At 45.1% G+C, this 20,999-nt stretch overlaps 1 protein-coding gene across 2 annotated transcripts in view; it reads right to left on the bottom strand.

The window, feature by feature from the left end:
* The window catches only part of LOC118358217 (sarcoplasmic/endoplasmic reticulum calcium ATPase 2-like), a 53,653-nt gene that overhangs the window by 9,849 nt on the left and 22,805 nt on the right, over positions 1–20,999 (bottom strand). For both annotated transcript variants that reach the window (XM_035735783.2, XM_035735784.2), the window contains exon 6: positions 5,067–5,147. In XM_035735783.2, the coding sequence (XP_035591676.1) occupies positions 5,067–5,147 (81 nt within the window). The remainder of the gene's footprint in view (positions 1–5,066; positions 5,148–20,999) is intronic.

Raw genomic sequence — 20,999 nt, 5'->3', positions numbered from 1 at the left:
TACTGGTCCCCAGTGGGAAACGAACCCACAACCCTGGAGTTGCAAGAGCCATACTCTACAAACTGTGCCACATGGGACCAATAATGAAGGGTAATTAACATGAACATCTAAAGACTTGATTCTGTAGACATACTCAAAGCACAGCGCCTGTTGCGCACCGCACATCACCCACCTTGAATCTCATCGAAGGTGGTCAGCATTTTAAAACTAATTAACAAACGTAGTTGTTTAAAACCTGGATGTTTAATGTCATTTTATGAAGCATGTGTTTTTTTTTTCAAAGTAGCCCAGCCAAAATACGACCATTGAAATGTTGAGAGAATTATTTAAAAACCCTTAATGACATTGAAACCAGCATTTTTCTCATGTTCTATTGGTTTTCAAATCAACTTTCTTTCATTGTCCAGCAGCCAAAGGAATAATCCTATTCATATTAGCATCCATGCAAGTTGATGATTCTTTAGAACTCCTGTCTTCATTTCTAAAATATATTTTGATCGAGGTACGTCAGAGAACAGGGTTTTCCGCTAATTGCATTTTGGAATATTCGCGCATAGCTTTCAGCCATGTGCGCATTGTTGAGTTTAAAATATGAAGAAATACAACTATCACATTTTTAAGCTAAATCGGTCTGATCCGTTGAGTCAGCCACATTGCCTTCTTAAATGTTTTAATGTGCAGCGGTTGTATGAATTTGGGATCTGTCATCCCACAACTGTCCGTTTGAACCGTATAGATTTTTTTTATCGTCGCAGGGACGAAGGAAGGAATTATTTTTATAACGGTTGTAATTGTCATTTTGCAATATTTTATAGGCTACCAAGGGTGGCTAACCATCCTCCAGGAGAGCCTTAAAAAGGGGAGTATAGCGTACATGTTTGCCTGGTAAAAAAAGAGAAGATAATTATATTTTGTAAAGTGGCATCCTTGCATCATACAACATTGTGTTACAGACCAAGTGACTTATCTGTCCTACTTGTTCAATGGACAAGTGGCAAAAAAAAGTGGCAAAAAAGTGAATGTCAAGCCCCTTGTCATGATATTAAATGAACAACAAGCTAAAGTAAAACATGTGTTGTGCTGTGCTGAGCAGTTGGGCTGCCAGTGTACCGAGTGTAGAGCAGCTTTGCAAACTGTCAGACCAGCAAAGAGACATTTACTTTAGAGACGAGAGTCATCTATCAAACAAAGTTTTGAATAACAAACTCTAAAGGAATAAACCTTTATAGTTTGCCTATGTGAAATGAATGCAAATAAACCTGTGGCAGAGGACAATCAAGAGCAAGTCATACAGTATGCTTGCACGCTCAGAGTAGCTACTGCTATCAGTAAAGCCAGCTGTAGAACACCTGGAATGAGCATCTGTCAAAATCTATTTTTACTAGAGAAGAACAGTATCCTAAGTTGGTTCAGTATAGGCAGGGTTGCCAGATCTAGATAACGTTTCCAGATCAAATGACCACTTAAAACCTGCCCAAAAAGCCTGAAAACTACCCTCAAAATGTTTTCAGTCTTAGAGTAGTTGCCACATTTATACAATAAACCCTTTATTGAGGTAAATAAGGAATAGACGGAACATGTAATAACATTAGAAGCTGAATTCGGTTTTAATCAAAATAATAACTCTTGCGAGCTATGACATAATAAAGGAATTTGAATATGTCGCAAGAGAAAATAATTTGCCCTTAAACTCACCTGATCATTTCCATCAATGGATGTCGGTTTAACTAGTTTGACTGCTATGATTAAGCAACAAGGCATGAGGGCAGTATTGTATATGGCCAATATACCACAGCTAACGGCTGTTCTTATTAATAACCTCTTGAAACTAAGGGGCACTATTTTAATTTTTTGAAAAATAACGCTCCCAAAGTAAACCGCCTATTCCTCAGGACCAGATGCTAGAATATGCATATAATTGACAGCTTAGGATAGAAAACACTCTAAAGTTTCCAAAACTGTAAAAATATTGTCTGAGTATAACAACTGATATTGCAGTCGAAAGCCTAAGAAAAATCCAATCAGGAAGTGACTCATGTTTTGAAACTGTTGTATTCCTATGCACCCCTATTGGCCATTGAAAGGGATATCAACCAGATTCCTTTTTCTACGTATTCCCGAAGGTGTCTACAGCATTTTGACGTAGTTTCACGCCTTTATGTTGAAGAATGAGCGTAAACGACTACATTGCGTATGTGGCCAGCTGAGGGCTCCCAGAGTGATTCTTGCGTAAAAGACAGAGGTAGTCATTTTTCCTCTCACTCCTACTGAAAAGCCAATTGTCCCGGTTGATATATTATCGAATAGATATTTGAAAAGCACCTTGAGGATTGATTATAAAAAATGTTTGCCATGTTTCTGTCGATATTATGGATATCATTTGGAATTTTGTTCTGCGTTGTCGTGACCTCTATTTCCGGTGGATTTCTCAACATAACGTGACCAAAGAACGGAGGTAATTTGGGTATAAAATAATCTTTATGGAACAAAAGGAACATTTGCTGTCTAACTGGGAGTCTCGTGAGTGAAAACATCCGAAGCTCATCAAAGGTAAACGGTTAATTTGATTGCTTTTCTGATTTGTGACCAAGCTTCCTGCTGCTAGCTGGACATAATGCTATGCTAGGCTATCGATAAACTTACACAAATGCTTGGCTTGCTTTGGCTGTAAAGCATAATTTCAAAATCTGAGATGACAGGGTGATTAACAAAAGGCTAAGCTGTGTTTCACTATATTTCACTTGTGATTTCATGAAAATGAATATTTTCTAGTAATATTTTTTGACCGTTGCGCTATGCTAATTAGTGTAGTTGATGACAATTCTCCCGGATCCGGGATGGGTAGTTCCAAGATTTTTTTATTTATCCGTTATTTTACCAGGTAAGTTGACTGAGAACACATTCTCATTTGCAGCAACGACTTGGGGAATAGTTACAGGAGAGAGGGGGATGAATGAGCCAATTGTAAACTGGGGATTATTAGGTGACCGTGATGGTTTGATGGCCAGATTGGGAATTTAGCCAGGACACCGCGGTTAACACCCCTACTCTTACGACAAGTGCCATGGGATCTTTAATGACAGCAAAGAAGGTGTGCCTGGATACAGCAGTTAGCCGTGGTATATTGGCCATAAACCACACATCCATGGGGTGCCTTATTGCTATTATAAACTGGTTACCAACGTAATTAGAGCAGTAAAACTAAATATGTTGTCATAGCCATGGTATATGGTCTGATATACCACAGCTTTCAGCCAATCAGCATTCAGGGCTCAACCCAAGTTTAAAATGGTAAATAAATCACTTGCGTGGATGTGCATAACTATAGATAAATAAGACAGGAGAGTTTAAGTGATGAAAGTTGGACAGAGGGTCTCAAAATCTCTGAGTAAGAAAGACTTGGACGAAAAAGAAGAAAAAAACGAATGTTAGGCTATTTTCTGGCAATTGTGCCGTCATTATGTGCCAGATGTTAAGACTACAAACCGTTATAAATGGCCTATTTGTGAGATTGACTTGCTCCCAGCTGTGCCCTGGATACCATATGTGAATTGATTGCCCCCCATCTATCTTCAGATTTCGTTCTGCTAGGTGACCTAAACTGGGATATGCTTAACACATCCTACAATCTAAGCTAGATGCCCTCAATCTCACAAATTATCAAGGAACCCACCAGGTACAACTCTAAATCCGTAAACATGGGCACCCTCATAGATATTATCCTGACCAACTTGCCCTCCAAATACACCTCTACTGTTTTCAATCAGGATCTCAGCGATCACTGCCTCATTGCCTGCATCCGTTATGGGTCCGCGGTCAAACGACCTGTCAAACTCTCCCGAAAACACTTCTGCGGACAGGCCTTTCTAATCGACCTGGCCCGGGTATCCTGGAAGGATATTGACCGTCAGTAGAGAATGCCTGGTTGTTCTTTAAAAGTAATTTCCTCACCATCTTAAATAAGCATGTCCCTTTCAAAAAATGTAGAACTAAGAACAGATATAGACCTTGGTTCACTCCAGACATGACTGTCCTCGACCAGCACAAAAACATCCTGTGGCGTACTGCACTAGCATCGAATAGTCCCCGCAATATGCAACTTTTCAGGGAAGTAAGAAGGGCTATATAAATAAATCTGATTTGATTCTATTGTTATTGACTGTACTGTCCCATGTGTTGTTGTTTTTGTCGCACTGCTTTGCTTTATCTTGGCCAGGTCGCAGTTGTAAATGAGAACATGTTCTCAACTGGCCTACCTGGTTAAATAAAAATAAATAAAAGGCATAGGCTACAGACTTAAATCTGGGTTTATGATTCATTCAACTTTGCCATGGTTTGGTTGAATAAATGCAGGTAGCCTATAGCCCCTGATAGGCCTACATATCATTTCAGATAGTCTACAGTAGTCTACAGTAGCCTAGGCAAGAAGTAAACTGAACGACTTAGCAGCTTGCTTAGTTCAAATTAACAGACTAATTTATTAAACATGAATAAGCGAGTCGATTTCAAGATAAGTGTTTCCCAATAGCCTGCTGGAATAGGCTACTGAGGATGGGGGTCATCATTTCAATCACTGAATTAAATAACATGTATATGATCTGAATATGCTTGTCAACAACTTATTTGTCTCCATTATGTATTGATGTGCATCAGCTCTAGCCTGTTAATATGTTTTATGGGAAAAGGGTTGGAGAAAAATAGGTGTTTTTATAATGATAATCTAAAAACAGTTGTCACGATGTGACGCACATTCTGCTATGGCTCCTCTCATTCATGTGACTCAGCCAATAGTGGACTACGCTGCGGTGCTCCCCCCCCCCCTCACTCACTCAGCAACAGCCTGCCTCGCTGCCAGCAGCAAGTCACAGTGAAATATATATCTATATCTTTATTAAGAGAAATGCCACGGCGGCCGAGGTGCGATTTAGAAATAACTCAAAAACCCGCAACCAACACATTTTCACCCGCAACATAATTTTCAAAGTAGCCCAATTCGGCAGGAAAACCGTGGACATGGCAACCCTGAGTATAGGATAAACAGTGCAGCAAACAGCCGTGTGTCTTACCGGTCAGGATAGACTGGTCTACTCTCAGGGTTGTAGATTTGATGGAAGAGAGACGGATGTCTGCAGGAACCTTGTCTCCAACTAGGGGGGAAAGAAGACAGACACACAGAGAGAATTAGAGAAACAGATTACAATGTCATAGACAGACAATGATGCATTGCAAATCAGCATAAAGTGGACACATGATACCTCACATGACCTCCATAACATCTGCCTATGATGTCAACTCATTGTTGCACAAAACAGACACAATATAGTTACAGGTCTCTCAAGACAAACTGGTTATGCATGTGCAAAGCCAGAAACAAGTTTAAGCCTATGCTATAAGCAGAACATTATGAAGAAAACCACCCTATACAGAGTGCTTAGACTAATGGACCTTGAAGACTACCAAGCTGTTCACTGAAATATAGATGCAATTTATTCAGTATCACTGTTAACTGACAGACTATAGCTCATTTCAAGATTGGTTGCTGGGCCACACGAAGGCAGAGGAAGGGTACTGGGCTTCTATCGCTGTAGGGGAGAAAGGAGCACCAGAGCAGGAAGAGGAAATGGAGGACTGGTGAGCCTTAAAAGGCCGGTCCCTAAGAAAGAACCCAATTTGGACCACATCTGAGTTGTGGTGACCCGATTCAGCAACCTATTAGCGCATAAATACTGGGAGATGGGGAAAACACTAGTTTAAAGCACGGTTCTTCTTTCAGTTTCAACGTGCAGAGCAGTTCTACATAAAACATGTCAATTTGCTCTTACAGATATGGGCCCTGTTTCCCAAAAGCATCTTAAGGCTAAGTAAGTAGTTACAACTTTTATAGGAGCATCGTTAAACCTCCGAGCTGTTTCCCAAAACCATCGTCACCAAAACAGGACTTGAAAACGCTTGCTGCCTCAGACCACTTGTGGAACAGCTAAGTGAGTCGTTAGATGCGTTCTTCCCTACCGTGTCACTTTATACACAGAAGATCTCTGCTAAACGTAGAATCAAGATGTTTACCAGTCTCTCTGCGAATGCTGATGACTTCGTTGTGAAGTTGACTGCAAATACAAAGTTCCCAATGCCTTTGCAATTGTTACAAACAAGCAACGGGTAAAAAGGACACATCAAATTAAAAACAGAATGACTGCATTAAATGATATACCGTGTAGGCTATAGGCCTATATATTTAAGTTCAATTAATTGACTTCTAATTTGCAATTTGTACCCTAACTGTCCAATTTTTTCCTCAATATATTTCATGATATACCAAATCTTCATTTAATGCATTATTATAGAGTAAGCGTTAGAATAAGCCGCCACAATATTTGCACCCATAGGTGATAAAATCTCTAGGAGCTGATCCGCCATCACTATTGTGGAACAATTATAATGCTAAAGTAAAATTTGAATGGAGGAAGCTGATCCGAGAGTAGCACTGGCTTTCTGTTGATCCCATCAGCTGACCTGCTCCAACAACGTACTAATTGATCATTCTCTCTGCGTGTTGTTCTGGGAAACGCATGTTAAATCTTCAGCCCTCGTAGATGCCAAAGTTATATTGCTATCGGGAAACCTGGCCCTGGAGCCTCCACATAGTATTACATTTATTCCACTAACCAGGCTGGCTTGTCAAAATGAATTCCCCTCCACACAAAGACCATCTCATAAAGGAGACAAACAGGAAGACGTGCATCTGTAGTCAACTTTAAACCATCCCAGGACGAACAAGGTGATGTCGTGCAGACAGAAAAGAAAATGGGAAGGCTAATAAATGCTTTGTTTTTTAATTATGCAAACATGATCCCCCTGTGCGCTTGAGGGGAGAGGAAAATGGAAAACTATACCGAAAAAAAATATAAATGCAACTTGTAAACTGTTGGTTCCATGTTTCATGACCTGAAATACAAGATCAAAGAATATTCTCTCAAATTTTGTGCACAAATTTGTTTACGTCTCCGTTTGTGAACATTTCTTCTTTGTCAAAATAAATCATCCACCTGACAGGTGTGGCATATCAAGATGCTGATTATAACAGCTTATCATTACACGGGTGCACCTTGCGCTGGGAACAATAAAAGGCCACTCTAAAATGTGAAGTTTTGTCACAACACAATGCTACAGAAGTCTCAATTTGAGTGAGTGTACAGTTGGCATGCTGACTGGAGGAATGTCGACTTGAGCTGTTGCCAGAGAATTTAAAGTTCATTCCTCCTCTACCATAAGCCGCCTCCAATGTCATTTTAGAAAATTTGGCAGTACGTCCAACCGGCCTCAGAACCACAGACCACATGTAACCACACCAGCCCAGGACATCCACATCCGGGTTCTTCACCTGCGGGATCGTCTGAGACCAGCCACCCAGACAGCTAAAGAAACTGAGGAGTATTTATGTTTGTAATAAACCTTTTTGTGGGGAAAACTCATTCTGATTGACTGGGCCTGGCTCCCCAGTGGGTGGGCCTATGCCCTCACAGGCCCACCCATGGCTATGCCCCTGCACAGTCATTGATTTCCTTATATGAACTGTAAATGATAGCAGCTGTTTCCCGTCATCCCCACTGAACAGGAAGAGGTGGAGAAGATAATCCCAGACGCTGTCACTCGGATATGGAGCCCCGCCTTCCAAAACTCAGAAGTAACAGGAGTGGCTCTTAGAACAAACAGTACACACTGGAACAGAGACACCGAGAGAGAGAGAGAGACACACCGAGAGAGAGAGAGAGACACCGAGAGAGAGAGAGAGACACCGAGAGAGAGAGAGAGAGAGACACCGAGAGAGAGAGACACCGAGAGAGAGAGAGACACCGAGAGAGAGAGAGACACCGAGAGAGAGACACCGAGAGAGAGAGAGACACCGAGAGAGAGAGAGACACAGAGAGAGAGAGAGAGACACCGAGAGAGAGACCGAGAGCGAGAGAGACACCGAGAGCGAGAGAGACACCGAGAGAGAGACACCGAGAGAGTTAGAGAGAGACCGAGAGAGAGACACCGAGAGAGAGAGAGACCCCGAGAGAGTTAGAGAGACCGAGAGAGACCGAGAGAGAGAGACCGAGAGAGACCGAGACACACCGAGAGAGAGAGAGAGAGAGACACACCGAGAGAGAGAGAGACACACCGAGAGAGAGAGACACACCAAGAGAGAGAGAGACACACAGGGAGAGAGAGAGAGAGAGAGAGACACACCGAGAGAGAGAGAGACACACCGAGAGAGAGAGACACACCAAGAGAGAGAGAGACACACAGGGAGAGAGAGAGACACACAGGGAGAGAGAGAGACACACCGAGAGAGAGAGAGAGACACACCGAGAGAGAGACACACCGAGAGAGAGACACACCGAGAGAGAGACACACCGAGAGAGAGACACACCAAGAGAGAGACACACCAAGAGAGAGACACACCAAGAGAGAGAGAGACTCACCCCGGTGTGCAGTTGGGTACGTGTGTCAGGCCATATTAATACAGACACTTGTGCCAGGAGTTCTGGACCACCAGTGGCCATGGGCCAATCGTGTGAGACAGCTTTTCTCCAATATGATTGTGTCGAGCTCAATCGCATCTTTCAACTGTCTAATGTGGAACAATTTGTTTCACTCCTGATAAGGTCAGGCAACCTACCTCACAGAGGGAAGTATAAAATTGTATCAAAATGTTATTTGTGCCGAATACAACAGGTGTAGACTTACCGTGAAATGCTTACGTACGAGCCCTTGCCCAATAATGCAGAGTTAAAAGGTAAGAACATTTAGTTAAATGAAAAAAGGAAATAGTAACAATAATGAGGCTATATACAAGGAGCACCGGTACGACGTAGTTGCGATACAGTCAAATGTACATGTAGGTTTTAACTAACGTTAGTTGTCTGACTTTATTAGCCAGCTAATGTTTAACACCATAAACTAAATTATTTGATCAGTTAAATTGGATAATATTGCTCAACATTTCTCTGGCTAGCTAACAGAGAATTCTATCCAGCTAGCAAGATACTTAATGTGCCACACTTAATCCCCTCGCCTCAAACTATCCAAATTAGAGGTCGACCGATTAATCGGAATGGCCGATTAATTAGGGCCGATTTCAAGTTTTCATAACAATCGGAAATCTGTATTTTTGGACGCTGATTTTTTTTTTTACACCTTTATTTAACTAGGCAAGTCAGTTAAGAACACATTCTTATTTACAATGACGGCCTAGGAAAGGTGGGCTAACTGCATTGTTCAGGGGCAGAACGACAGATTTTTACCTTGTCAGCTCAGGGATTCAATCTTGCAACCTAACGGTTTAGTCCAACGCTCTAACCACCTGCCTCACGAGGAGCCTGCCTGTTACGCGAATGCAGTAAGAAGCACAGGTAAGTTGCTAGCTAGCATGAAACTTATCTTATAAAAAACAAAATCAATCAATCATAATCACTAGTTATAACTACACATGGTTGATGATATTACTAGTTTATCTAGCGTGTCCTGCGTTGCATATAATCGATGTGGTGCACATTCGCGAAAAAGGACTGTCGTTGCTCCAACGTGTACCTAACCATAAACATCAATGCCTTTCTTAAAATCAATACACAGAAGTATATATTTTTAAACCTGCATATTTAGCTAAAAGAAATCCAGGTTAGCAGGCAATATTAACCAGGTGAAATTGTGTCACTTCTCTTGCGTCCATTGCAAGCAGAGTCAGGGTATATGCAACAGTTTGGGCAGCCTGGCTCATTACGAACTAATTTGCCAAAATTTTACGTAATTATGACATAACATTGAAGGTTGTGCAATGTAACAGGAATATTTAGACTTATGGATGCCACCCATTAGATAAAATACGGAACGGTTCCGTATTTCACTGAAAGAATAAACGTTTTGTTTTCGAGATGATAGTTTTCGGATTCTACCATATTAATGACCAAAGGTTCGTATTTCCGTGTGTTATTATGTTAGAATTAAGTCTATGATTTGATAGAGCAGTCTGACTGAGCGATGGTAGGCACCAGCAGGCTCGTAAGCATTCATTCAAACAGCACTTTTGTGCGTTTTGCCAGCAGCTCTTCGCAATGCTTCAAGCATTGCGCTGTTTATGACTTCAAGCCTATCAACTCCCGAGATTAGGCTGGTGTAACCGATGTGAAATGGCTAGCTAGTTAGCGGGGTGCGCGTTATTAGCGTTTCAAACGTCACTCGCTCTGAGACTTGGAGGAGTTGTTCCCCTTGCTCTGCATGGGTAACGCTGCTTCGAGTTTGGCTGTTGTCGATGTGTTCCTGGTTCGAGCCCAGGTAGCGGCGAGGAGAGGGATGGAAGCTATACTGTTACACTGGCAATACTAAAGTTGTAATGAACTTCGTCTGTTGTTTGAAGAGAGTCAGACCGAAATGCAGCGTGTAGGTTACTCATGACTTTTAATGAAGAAAATGCGGTACATGAAATAACTGAAGAAGAAAACAACAAACGAGTGAAACTAATTACAGCCTATCTGGTGACTAACACAGAGACAGGTACAATCACCCACGAAATACAACGCGCACTCAGGCTGCCTAAATACGGTTCCCAATCCGAGACAACGAGAATCAGCTGACTCCAATTAGGAATCGCCTCAGGCAGCCAAGCCTAACTAGACACACCCCTAATAATACACACTCCCAATTAATACAAACCCCAATACGAAATACAACATATAAACCCATGTCACACCCTGGCCTACCCAAACATATAACAAAAACACAAGATACAATGACCAAGGCGTGACAGAACCCCCCCCCTAAGGTGTGGACTCCGGGACGCACCTCAAGAGCATAGGGAGGGTCCGGGTGGGCGTCTGTCCATGGTGGCGGTTCTGGCTCGGGACGTGGACCCCACTCCATAAATGTCCTAGTTCCTCCCCTTCGCGTCCTAGGATAATCCACCTTCTCCGCCGACCATGGCCTAATAGTCCTCACCCTGATCCCCACATAACCGAGGGGCAGCTCGGGACCGAGGGGCAGCTCGGGACAGAGGGGCAGCTCGGGACAGAGGGGCAGCTCGGGACAGAGGGGCAGCTCGGGACAGAGGGGCAGCTCGGGACAGAGGGGCAGCTCGGGACAGAGGGGCAGCTCGGGACAGAGGGGCAGCTCGGGACAGAGGGGCAGCTCGGGACAGAGGGGCAACTCGGGACATCAGGGCAGCTCAGGACAGAGGGGAAGCCCGGTACTGAGAGGGAGCCCAGTACAGAGAGGAAGCTCAGTACTGAGAGGAAGCTCAGTACTGAGAGGAAGCTCAGTACTGAGAGGAAGCTCAGTACTGAGAGGAAGCTCAGGCAGGTAGTAGGCTCCGGTAAATCCTGGCTGGCTGGTGGACCTGGATGATTCAGGTTGTCTGGCCGATCTAGAAGATCTAGGTTGTCGGGCAGATCTGGAAGAGACTGGTTGTCGGGCAGATCTGGAAGAGACTGGTTGTCGGGCAGATCTGGAAGAGACTGGTTGTCTGGCAGATCTGGAAGAGACTGGTTGTCTGGCAGATCTGGAAGAGACTGGTTGTCTGGCAGATCTGGAAGAGACTGGTTGTCTGGCAGATCTGGAAGAGACTGGTTGTCTGGCAGATCTGGAAGAGACTGGTTGTCTGGCAGATCTGGAAGAGACTGGTTGTCTGGCAGATCTGGAAGAGACTGGTTGTCTGGCAGATCTGGAAGAGACTGGTTGTCTGGCAGATCTGGAAGAGACTGGTTGTCTGGCAGATCTGGAAGAGACTGGTTGTCTGGCAGATCTGGAAGAGACTGGTTGTCTGGCAGATCTGGAAGAGACTGGTTGTCTGGCAGATCTGGAAGAGACTGGTTGTCTGGCAGATCTGGAAGAGACTGGTTGTCTGGCGGCGCTGGGAGGACTGGCGGCACTGGCGGCGCTGGGCAGACTGGCGGCGCTGGGCAGACTGGGAGCACTGGCGGCGCTGGGCAGACTGGGAGCACTGGCGGCGCTGGGCAGACTGGGAGCACTGGCGGCGCTGGGCAGACTGGGAGCACTGGCGGCGCTGGGCAGACTGGAGACTCCGGCAGCGCAGGAGAGGAGAAAAGCTCTGGCTGCGCTAAACAGGCGAGGCGCACTGGACGCGCTGGGCCGACTGGGAGCACTGGCAGCGCTGGACAGACAGGAGACTCCGGCAGCGCAGGAGAGGAGAAAGGCACTGGCTGAGCTGAACAGGCGGGAGACTCCAACAGTGCAGGAGAGGAGAAAAGCTCTGGTTGCGCTGAACAAGCGGGAGACTCCGGCAGCGCAGGAGGGGAGAAAAGCACTGGCTGCGCTGAACAGGCGAGGCGCACTGGAGGCCTGGTGCGTGGTGCTGGAACTGGTGGTACTGGCGTGAGGACACGCACAGGAAGCCTGGTGCGGGGAGCTGCTACCGGAGGACTGGTGTGTAGAGGTGGCTCTGGATAGACCGGACCGTGCAGGCGCACTGGAGCTCTAGAGCACCGAGCCTGCCCAAGCTTACCTGGCTCGATGCCCACTCTAGCCCGGCCAATAGGAAGGGCTGGTATGTGTCGCAGCTGGCTCTGCACCCGCACTGGAAACACCGTGCGCTCCATAGCATAACACGGTGCCTGCCCGGTCTCTCTAGCCCAACGGTGAGCACAGGGAGTATGCGCAGGTTTCCTACCTGGCATAACTATTCTCCCTTTTAGCCCCCCCCCAGTATTTTTTTTTGGGGTGACTTTCCGGTTTCCAACCGCGTCGCCGTGCTGCCTCCTCATACATGCGCCTCTCCGCTTTAGCTGCCTCTATTTCCTCCTTGGGACGGCGATATTCTCCCGGCTGCTCCCAGGGTCCTTGACCGTCTAATTCCTCCTCCCATGTCCAAATCTCCAAATGATGCAGTCTCTCCCATTGCAACTGCTCTTCACGATCAACAGGGAGAGTAGGCTCAGGTCTATTCTCTGACTCAGCCACTCTCTCTCTGCGCTTTCCTCCTTTACCTTCGGTTTTCGCTCTGTATAGCAATGCTTTCCTTCTCGATTCCATACGTGTATAGCCCTCTTCGCATTGCTGTAGGGAATCCCAGGCGGGCTCCTGCACTCGCTCTGGGTCGGCCGCCCACCTGTCGATTTCTTCCCACGTCGTATAATCCCTGCTTCTGCCGTCCATAACGTCCTCCTTTAGATCCTGCCAGTTCACACGCTGCTCGGTCTGTGAAAGGTGGGTGATTCTGTAATGAACTTCGTCTGTTGTTTGAAGAGAGTCAGACCGAAATGCAGCGTGTAGGTTACTCATGACTTTTAATGAAGAAAATGCGGTACATGAAATAACTGAAGAAGAAAACAACAAACGAGTGAAACTAATTACAGCCTATCTGGTGACTAACACAGAGACAGGTACAATCACCCACGAAATACAACGCGCACTCAGGCTGCCTAAATACGGTTCCCAATCCGAGACAACGAGAATCAGCTGACTCCAATTAGGAATCGCCTCAGGCAGCCAAGCCTAACTAGACACACCCCTAATAATACACACTCCCAATTAATACAAACCCCAATACGAAATACAACATATAAACCCATGTCACACCCTGGCCTACCCAAACATATAACAAAAACACAAGATACAATGACCAAGGTGTGACAAAAGTGCCTATAAGAACATCCAATAGTCAAAGGTATATGAAATACAAAATGGTATAGAGATAAATAGTCCTATAATAACTATAACCTAAAACTTCTTACCTGGGAATATTGAAGACTCATGTTAAAAGGAACCACCAGCTTTCATATGTTCTCATGTTCTGAGCAAGGAACTTAAACGTTAGCCTTCTTATATGGCACATATTGCACTTTTACTTTCTTCTCCAACACTTTGTTTTTGCATAATTTAAACCAAATTGAACATGTTTAATTATTTATTTGAGGCTAAATTGATGTTATTGATGTATTATATTAAGTTAAAATAAGTGTTAATTCAGTATTATTGTAATATTTTTTAAATTTGTATTTATTTATTTTTAAAATCGACCGATTAATCGGTATCTGCTTTTTTTGGTCCTCCAATAATCATATCGGTTTTGAAAAATCATCATCGGTTGACCTCTAATCCAAATGCCAGTTGTTTTTCGGTTACAGCTCATGAAGTACGCTTCATCACCTTCTCGCCCCTGTCTCCGTGGTCAGGATTCTCACCTACCTTGTTCAGCTATCCTTTCACACTCTCTCTTTATTTCCATAGCGCTCGCTGACGCTGTAACTAGCACATTGGTTGTGTCTCCTCTCTTCAGTCACGTGCTGCATTCTGTTATGTGAACGATTGGCTGAGCCTTGGATACAGCCCGTATTTCTCCAAACGCGCATCACTCATTCACTTACAGCTAGTAGTGATCCAAAGCCCCCCTCGCCCAAAGTTGTCATTGGATCTTCACGAATCACGTAGATCACCTATTTTGGATTAAAAACGGCGAACTTCGCCGAAAGGTGACTACTTTGCATCCCTGAAAAGTGACTAGGCAACCAGGATAGATAATAAAACAGAGTAGCAGCAGGGTATGTGAAGAGTGTGAAACTGTGTCTGTGTGAGTGTATCTTTGTGTGTGTGTGTGTGAGAGCGTATTGTGGTGTACAGCGGACAAGCCACAAGGGGGAGACTCGTCGAGGCCTGGTGGTGACAGACATTCTACATCATGCGGTGGTGGCTCCCTCTGCTGGACATGCCAAGTCTCGACGGGTCCTCTGTCCAGGACTAATTGGGGCTGATTGCTCACCACCCGTACGGGGCCCATAAAGCTGCCAGGAGTACAGCACACGGGAGGGTTGGAGGTAGTGAGAGGTTGCTACCGAACAGAGGTCCTCGCGTTCTGCTAGAACCAAGGGGCTTGGTGTTCTACCCCAGAGGAAGCCGGGTTATTTTTCTTTATTGTTTTAAATAAACATCATTGAAACTGAGGTAACACACTTGTCTGATCTATGTAAACATTTTGATCAAACCCTGGTCTGCCACAAGTGGTGGAGAACGCGGGCAAGTCTGAAAACATGGTCAGACCAGGGTTGACGTTTACGCAGTATCAGCACGGATGAGATGATAGCGCAGTTCGTTCGGGCCCAACAGGACATTCAGGACCGAACGCTGGAAGAACAGCATCTAGAGAATGTCCTACAGCTGGAGGAAGTCAGGAAGCTGCGAGGAGAAACACAGACCGAATCGCATCCCAATCAGTTTTTAAATCAAGCTAACGGAGGATGATGCTATCGAGACCTACCTCTACACGTTCGAATGGACAGCACTCCGTGAAGGTTGGCCCAAGGCGAAGTGGACGACTCTGCTGGGCCCGTTCCTGTCCAGAGACGCCCAAAAGGCGTATTATGATCTCAACACCAAACAGGCGGCTAAATACGACGGTTTCAAGTGGGAGGTACTCAGCCGCTACAGGTACAGCCTGACCCTTTGGTTCCAACTGGAGGTTCTTGGCAGAAGCTTCCCCCCGAGCCCAAGTGAGCGAACTACTGCGCCTCACCAGAGCATGGCTCCTAACCGATGTAGCCACCTTCCCCATTATCAACAAAGTGGTCATGGATCGCTTCTTACGGGTGCTACCTCACGACATGAAGAGGGCGGCAAGCCTACGCACGCCCCAAACCTCGGGAGGACCTCTTGGGAGCCGTGGAGATGCACCAGAATACAGAGGCCCTACTGAAGAGGACGTAGGCCGAGTCCGAGAGCCGTCGAAGGGAACGGAAGGACGATCCCACCACCGTACTTGCCAATCTGACATTCAGCTGGGCTAAAGGACTGCAGACCCACAGGGAGACCGCCAGGGGAGTGTCAACCCACCACGACAACCCCAGGTGGATGAAGACCAAAGGTGATGTTTTGAGTGCGGCACCTGGTGACACCTTGCATGGAATTGCCCGGGTCGAGAGGAGTCGATGCCATCAGGGGGCCCTGGAGACGAGTCGGGCCACACAGTAAACCGTCACCTCCTGTTGGGCCCACAGCGAACCACCAGCACCCATGGGCCCCGGTGAAAGTTGACAGTCATGACACCCACACTCCGGGAGTGTGGTAACACTCATACAAGCACACCTGCAGGCCCATCTGACCGAGCATGGTGAGGAGATGTCTATCTCCTGTGCCCACAGCGGCTCCAAGCGGTATTCGAACGGGCAGACCACCATCATGACACCACAAGAGAGCTGCCAGATGGTGGTGGGTGCCGTACCAGAGTTTCCGGTACCCCTCCTCGTGGAACAAGATTGTCCGCAGCACTGTGGAACAAGCTGGTAAAAAAAGGATTATGAGCCCATGCTCCCCCTTCTTGATTTCGAGGGACCCCTGAGACACCTGCCCTAAGCCCCCCGAGGGGGACAGTTCAGGACCTCCCAGTGGGAGGATCCGAACTTGAAAGCCGCTGCAGCCCAAGTGATAGAGGTGGATGGCCAGCTTCTTCTGGGGTTGAATTACCGGCAATACCCCCATTTCCAAATAGAAAATAACCTGTTGTATCAGGTATCGCACGAGCAGGGAGAACTTCGAGAGGTGCTGTTGCTGCCCCACCGGTACGTTGGGAACCATTCTTTAGCTAACCTGAGAATGGAGAAGACCCGGTAACGGATTTCCGCCTGGGTTGAGGCGGGCCGTGGAAGACTATTGGCGCAGCTACCCAGAGTGTCAAATCACCGCTCCAAAACCACACGGTACGAAAGAGGCCATACCAGATCCCCAAGGCCCGAAGGAAGGCCGTGAAGCAGGAGGTGGAGGCTATGCTGAGGATGGGAGTCATCGAAGGAGTCCCAAAGTGCAGCACTATCATGTTGGTGCCCAAACCGGACGGTAATCTGCGTTTCTGCAATGACATCTAGGGGGTGAACAACTTCAGTTTGTTTGACACCTACCCCATGACGAGGGTGGATAAGTTCATCGACCGGTTGGGAAAGGCACAGTACATCAGCACCCTGGACCTGACCAGGTACCCTTGGAAGCCTCCTCCCGGGAGAAGACAGCATTCTCGACACGGGACGGGTTATACCAATACCGGGTCTCCCCATTCGTTCTCCATGGAGCCCTGCCCACGTTTCAGTGCCTGATGAACTTAGTCCTCCGACCCCACCAACAGTACGCAGTGGCCTATTTGGATGACATCATCCACAGCCAAGGTTGGGAAGCGCACCTGACGTGCCTCCAGGTGGTACTGGACACGCTCAGGAAAGCCGGGTTGACAGCAAATCCCAAGAAAGGCAAGCTGGGGTTCGAGGAGGTGGAGTTCCTGGGGTATTTGATTGGACAGGGGGAATGTTAAGCCCCAGGAGAGGAAGGTCCAGGTGGTTCGTGACTGGCCCGTTCCCCGCACCAAGACAAAGGTCAAGTCCTTCCTGAGGCTGGTGGGATACTATCACTGGGTTTATCCAACTTTGCAGCTACAGCCTCCCCCTTACCGATCTGACCAGAGCCCACCTTCCAAATACAGTGAAGCGCCTGAAAGAATCCCTGTGCTCCCATCTGATTCTCGTGACACTCGATTTCCAGGTACCGATGCTCGTGCGGACTGATGCCTACGACACAGAACTAGGGTCTGTCCTGTCCCAGGTACACAATGGGGAGGAACACCCCATCATGTACATAAGCCAGATGTTGGTACCCTGAGAAAAGAAGTACTCGATTGTCGAGTGTCTAACGGAGAAGTGGGCATTAGACACTTAAGTAGTACCTGTTGGGCACCCACCTCACCCTTGTCCCAGACCATGCTCCCCTGATCTGGATAGCCAGGGGAAAGGAGACGAACGATCGAGTCACCTGGTGGTTCTTGTCCCTTCTCTTTTTCTGTTGTGCACAGGTCAGGTGTGAAGCATGAGAACGCAGATGCCCTATCAAGAAGGGAGATGTACATCGCACTGACGACCGGAAGGGGCGTACAGCAGACAAGCCACTAGGGGGAGACTCGAGGCCTGGTGGTGACAGACCTTCTACATCACGCGGCGGTGGTTCCCTCTGCTGGACGTGCCAGGTCTCGTCGGGTCCTCTGGCCAGGACTAATTGGGGATGATTGCTCACCAGCCGTAAGGGGCCCATAAAGTTGCCAGGAGGGCAGCACACGGGAGGGTTGGAGGTAGTGACGGGTTGCTACCTGACAGGCGTCCTCATGTTCTGCTAGAACCGAGGGGCTTGGCGTTCTACCCCAGAGGAAACCGGGTTATTTTTCTTTGTTTTAAATAAACACCCTTGAAACTGTGTGAATATTTGGAGTAGCACATTTTTTATTAACTGTTAAGCAGTCTTGGGTCTTTGCGGTAGCAGAGAAAACAGTCTGACTTGGGTGGCTAGTGTCTGACCATTTTTAGGGCCTTCCTCTGAAAAAAAAACGAATTATCATCAACCTCACTTGGTCTATTTAGACAAAGGCAAACTGTTACAGAATAATATCTAAAGGCCAAAGAAAGTTTTAATATACAATCTGATGCCAAACTGAACAGAAAGAAAACATGACCAATCAAATGTTTCCCCTTCAGCCATGAAGTATAACAGCCACATCCTAAGGGTTGTGTAATACTTCCTGTGCTAAGAGAAAATACATTTTTTAAGAAACACTTATGACTGCAGGACAGGAGGGAACTAGAGAAACAAATTGGGACGGCTTGAAGACGTTTAAAATTGCACTTGTTGATGTCATAAGAAAAAAGGAAACGCTAACAGTCTAAGAGTGAAAAGCACACAAGGCACACATTACATTGTCCTGGTACAGTTCAACTGGCCCGCAGGACTGCTCTGGATGAAGTGTGTGTGTGTATATATAATCTGTCCCTTTATGTCAACATCCTACTTGGTACCAGGCCAAACCTCTGTGACAGTCTCCACACCTAGGAGAGTGAGACAGGCAGCGTAGCAACAAGACGCACAGACTCAAGAGTCAGTGCCAGACATGACTCCCAGGGGTGTCCTTCTTTACAACAGAGGAGTAGGTCCAAGCGAGGCCGCCAAACCAGGAAGACAGACGGACACAAGCCCTTGCGTGTATGACTGCATGACACAGCAGGTTTCTGTGTGTCCAATCCTGAGGGTGCAGGTGCTGATGGCAGATACAACAAAAGGCTGAAAAGCTGCTATTCTGAGGAGGCTATTTCAGAAGCACTCAACAGGTAATAATGTTCTGGAACTCTTAAAGTGCTCTTAACCAGCTGTTCTTGTCTAGGCAGCATCCACCACTGACCAAGTGTATAGTACACTAACTATTCAGGTAGATGGTAATGGTACTATAGAGGCACAAAATAGGTAAGAGGAATAAAAAAAAAAGAAATGGAGGTACTTATTCAAGAACTATTAAGTGTTATGTACTACAAAAATAAAGCAAATTGGATGGAAATGTATACATTTTTCTTGAATCTTCAACATACAAATACTACCAAAAATAATTTACAGAAACTCATAACAAATGAAGTCATCCATGATTCACCAAATTATATTTTGAAAGAGGAAGGAAAATATTATTTTCAGTCTCCTCCATTTCCAATGAATGATGTTAACTGTAAGGATTTATTTCCTAATAATAATCTAAAATTAAGACATTTACAGAAAGACCTGTGTGAAGGCCAACTTACAGAAGAGGAACTTTGAGTCCATTTTAATTACTCCGATAAAAATGGTAGACTTTCAGGTACTCAACAAGGTCTGATTTCATTACTACTAAAACAGGACCCAGGTGGTACGTATAATGATCCAGTCCATTAAAAAAAAAAACTGGAGGCCTCTTACACTTTAATGTTGTAATGCAAAAATTCTGGCGAAATGCATAGCCCAGATATTGTTCATCCTGATCAGACAGGTGTTTTACATGAACGATATATTGGAGATACTACACGACAATTACTTGAAATCATTGAACATTATGAAACATTAAAAAAGACACCAGGCCTGGTCTTCATAGCAGATTTTGAAAAGGCGTTTGATAAAGTACAACTACAATGTATATATAAATGCCTGGATTACTTTAATTTAGGTGAATCTCTTATATAATGGGTTAAAGTTATTTACAGCAACCCCAGATGCAAAATAGTAAATAATGGTTACTTCTCAGAAAGTATTGAGCTTTTAAGAGGAGTAAAGCAAGGCTGTCTGTTGTCTCCATATCTATTTAATATAGCCATTGAAATGCTAGTTATTAAAATTAGATCCAACAAGAACATCAAGGGGTTAGAAATCCAGGGGATAAAAACTGAAGTGTCCATGTATGTTGATGACTCCAGTTTTTTATTAAGTCCTGCACATCCCTGCACAGTCTCATTGAAGATCTGGATCACTTTTCTAGCCTCTCTGGACTAAAACCTAATAATGACAAGTGTACCATTTTACATATTGCATTGATAAACTACAAGGTAGTGTAAATACTAAAAATGAGTGGATGGTGAAGTAGACATACTTGTTATTCACATCTAAAAATATATGTACAAGAACTTACAATGAATTTCAATAGAATGTTTGCAAAAATAGATAGAATTCTGCAACCATGGAGAGGTAAATACTTGTCTATTTATGGAAAAAATCACATTGATGAACTCTTTGGTCTTATCACAGTTTACTTACTTACTAATGGTGCTGCCTACTCTAAATGACTCATTTAAAAAAATCAAATGAGCAAACAATATTTCATTTGGAATGCTAAGCCAAACAAAATTAAACGTGCCTATTTATATAATGAATGATTTGGGGGGGGGCTAAAATGAGATATTAAAGCTTTAAACCTCTTACCAAAAGCTTCACTCATACATAAGTTAAACTTAAACCAAAAATGGGGTTATCAAGAAAGGCTCATCCTTTGTTCATAAATTACCTTTATACAGATTACAATTTCCGAAGATTTTTAATTTTTAATTAAGTATCGCCCTTCCTTAAAACAAGCCATACAAAGCCAGTTACAATTTCAATTTTATCCTACTGAAAAGTTAGAACAAATGTTATGGTTAAACTCAAATATACTGATTCATAAAAAATATGTATTATATTTAGTAATGATATTATGAATAAAA

Source organism: Oncorhynchus keta, chromosome 25 (assembly GCF_023373465.1).
Source record: "Oncorhynchus keta strain PuntledgeMale-10-30-2019 chromosome 25, Oket_V2, whole genome shotgun sequence".
Taxonomy (NCBI): Eukaryota; Metazoa; Chordata; class Actinopteri; order Salmoniformes; family Salmonidae; genus Oncorhynchus; species Oncorhynchus keta.
The sequence above is the reverse complement of the archived record's forward strand: the minus strand, read 5'-3'. Positions and strand labels throughout refer to the sequence as shown.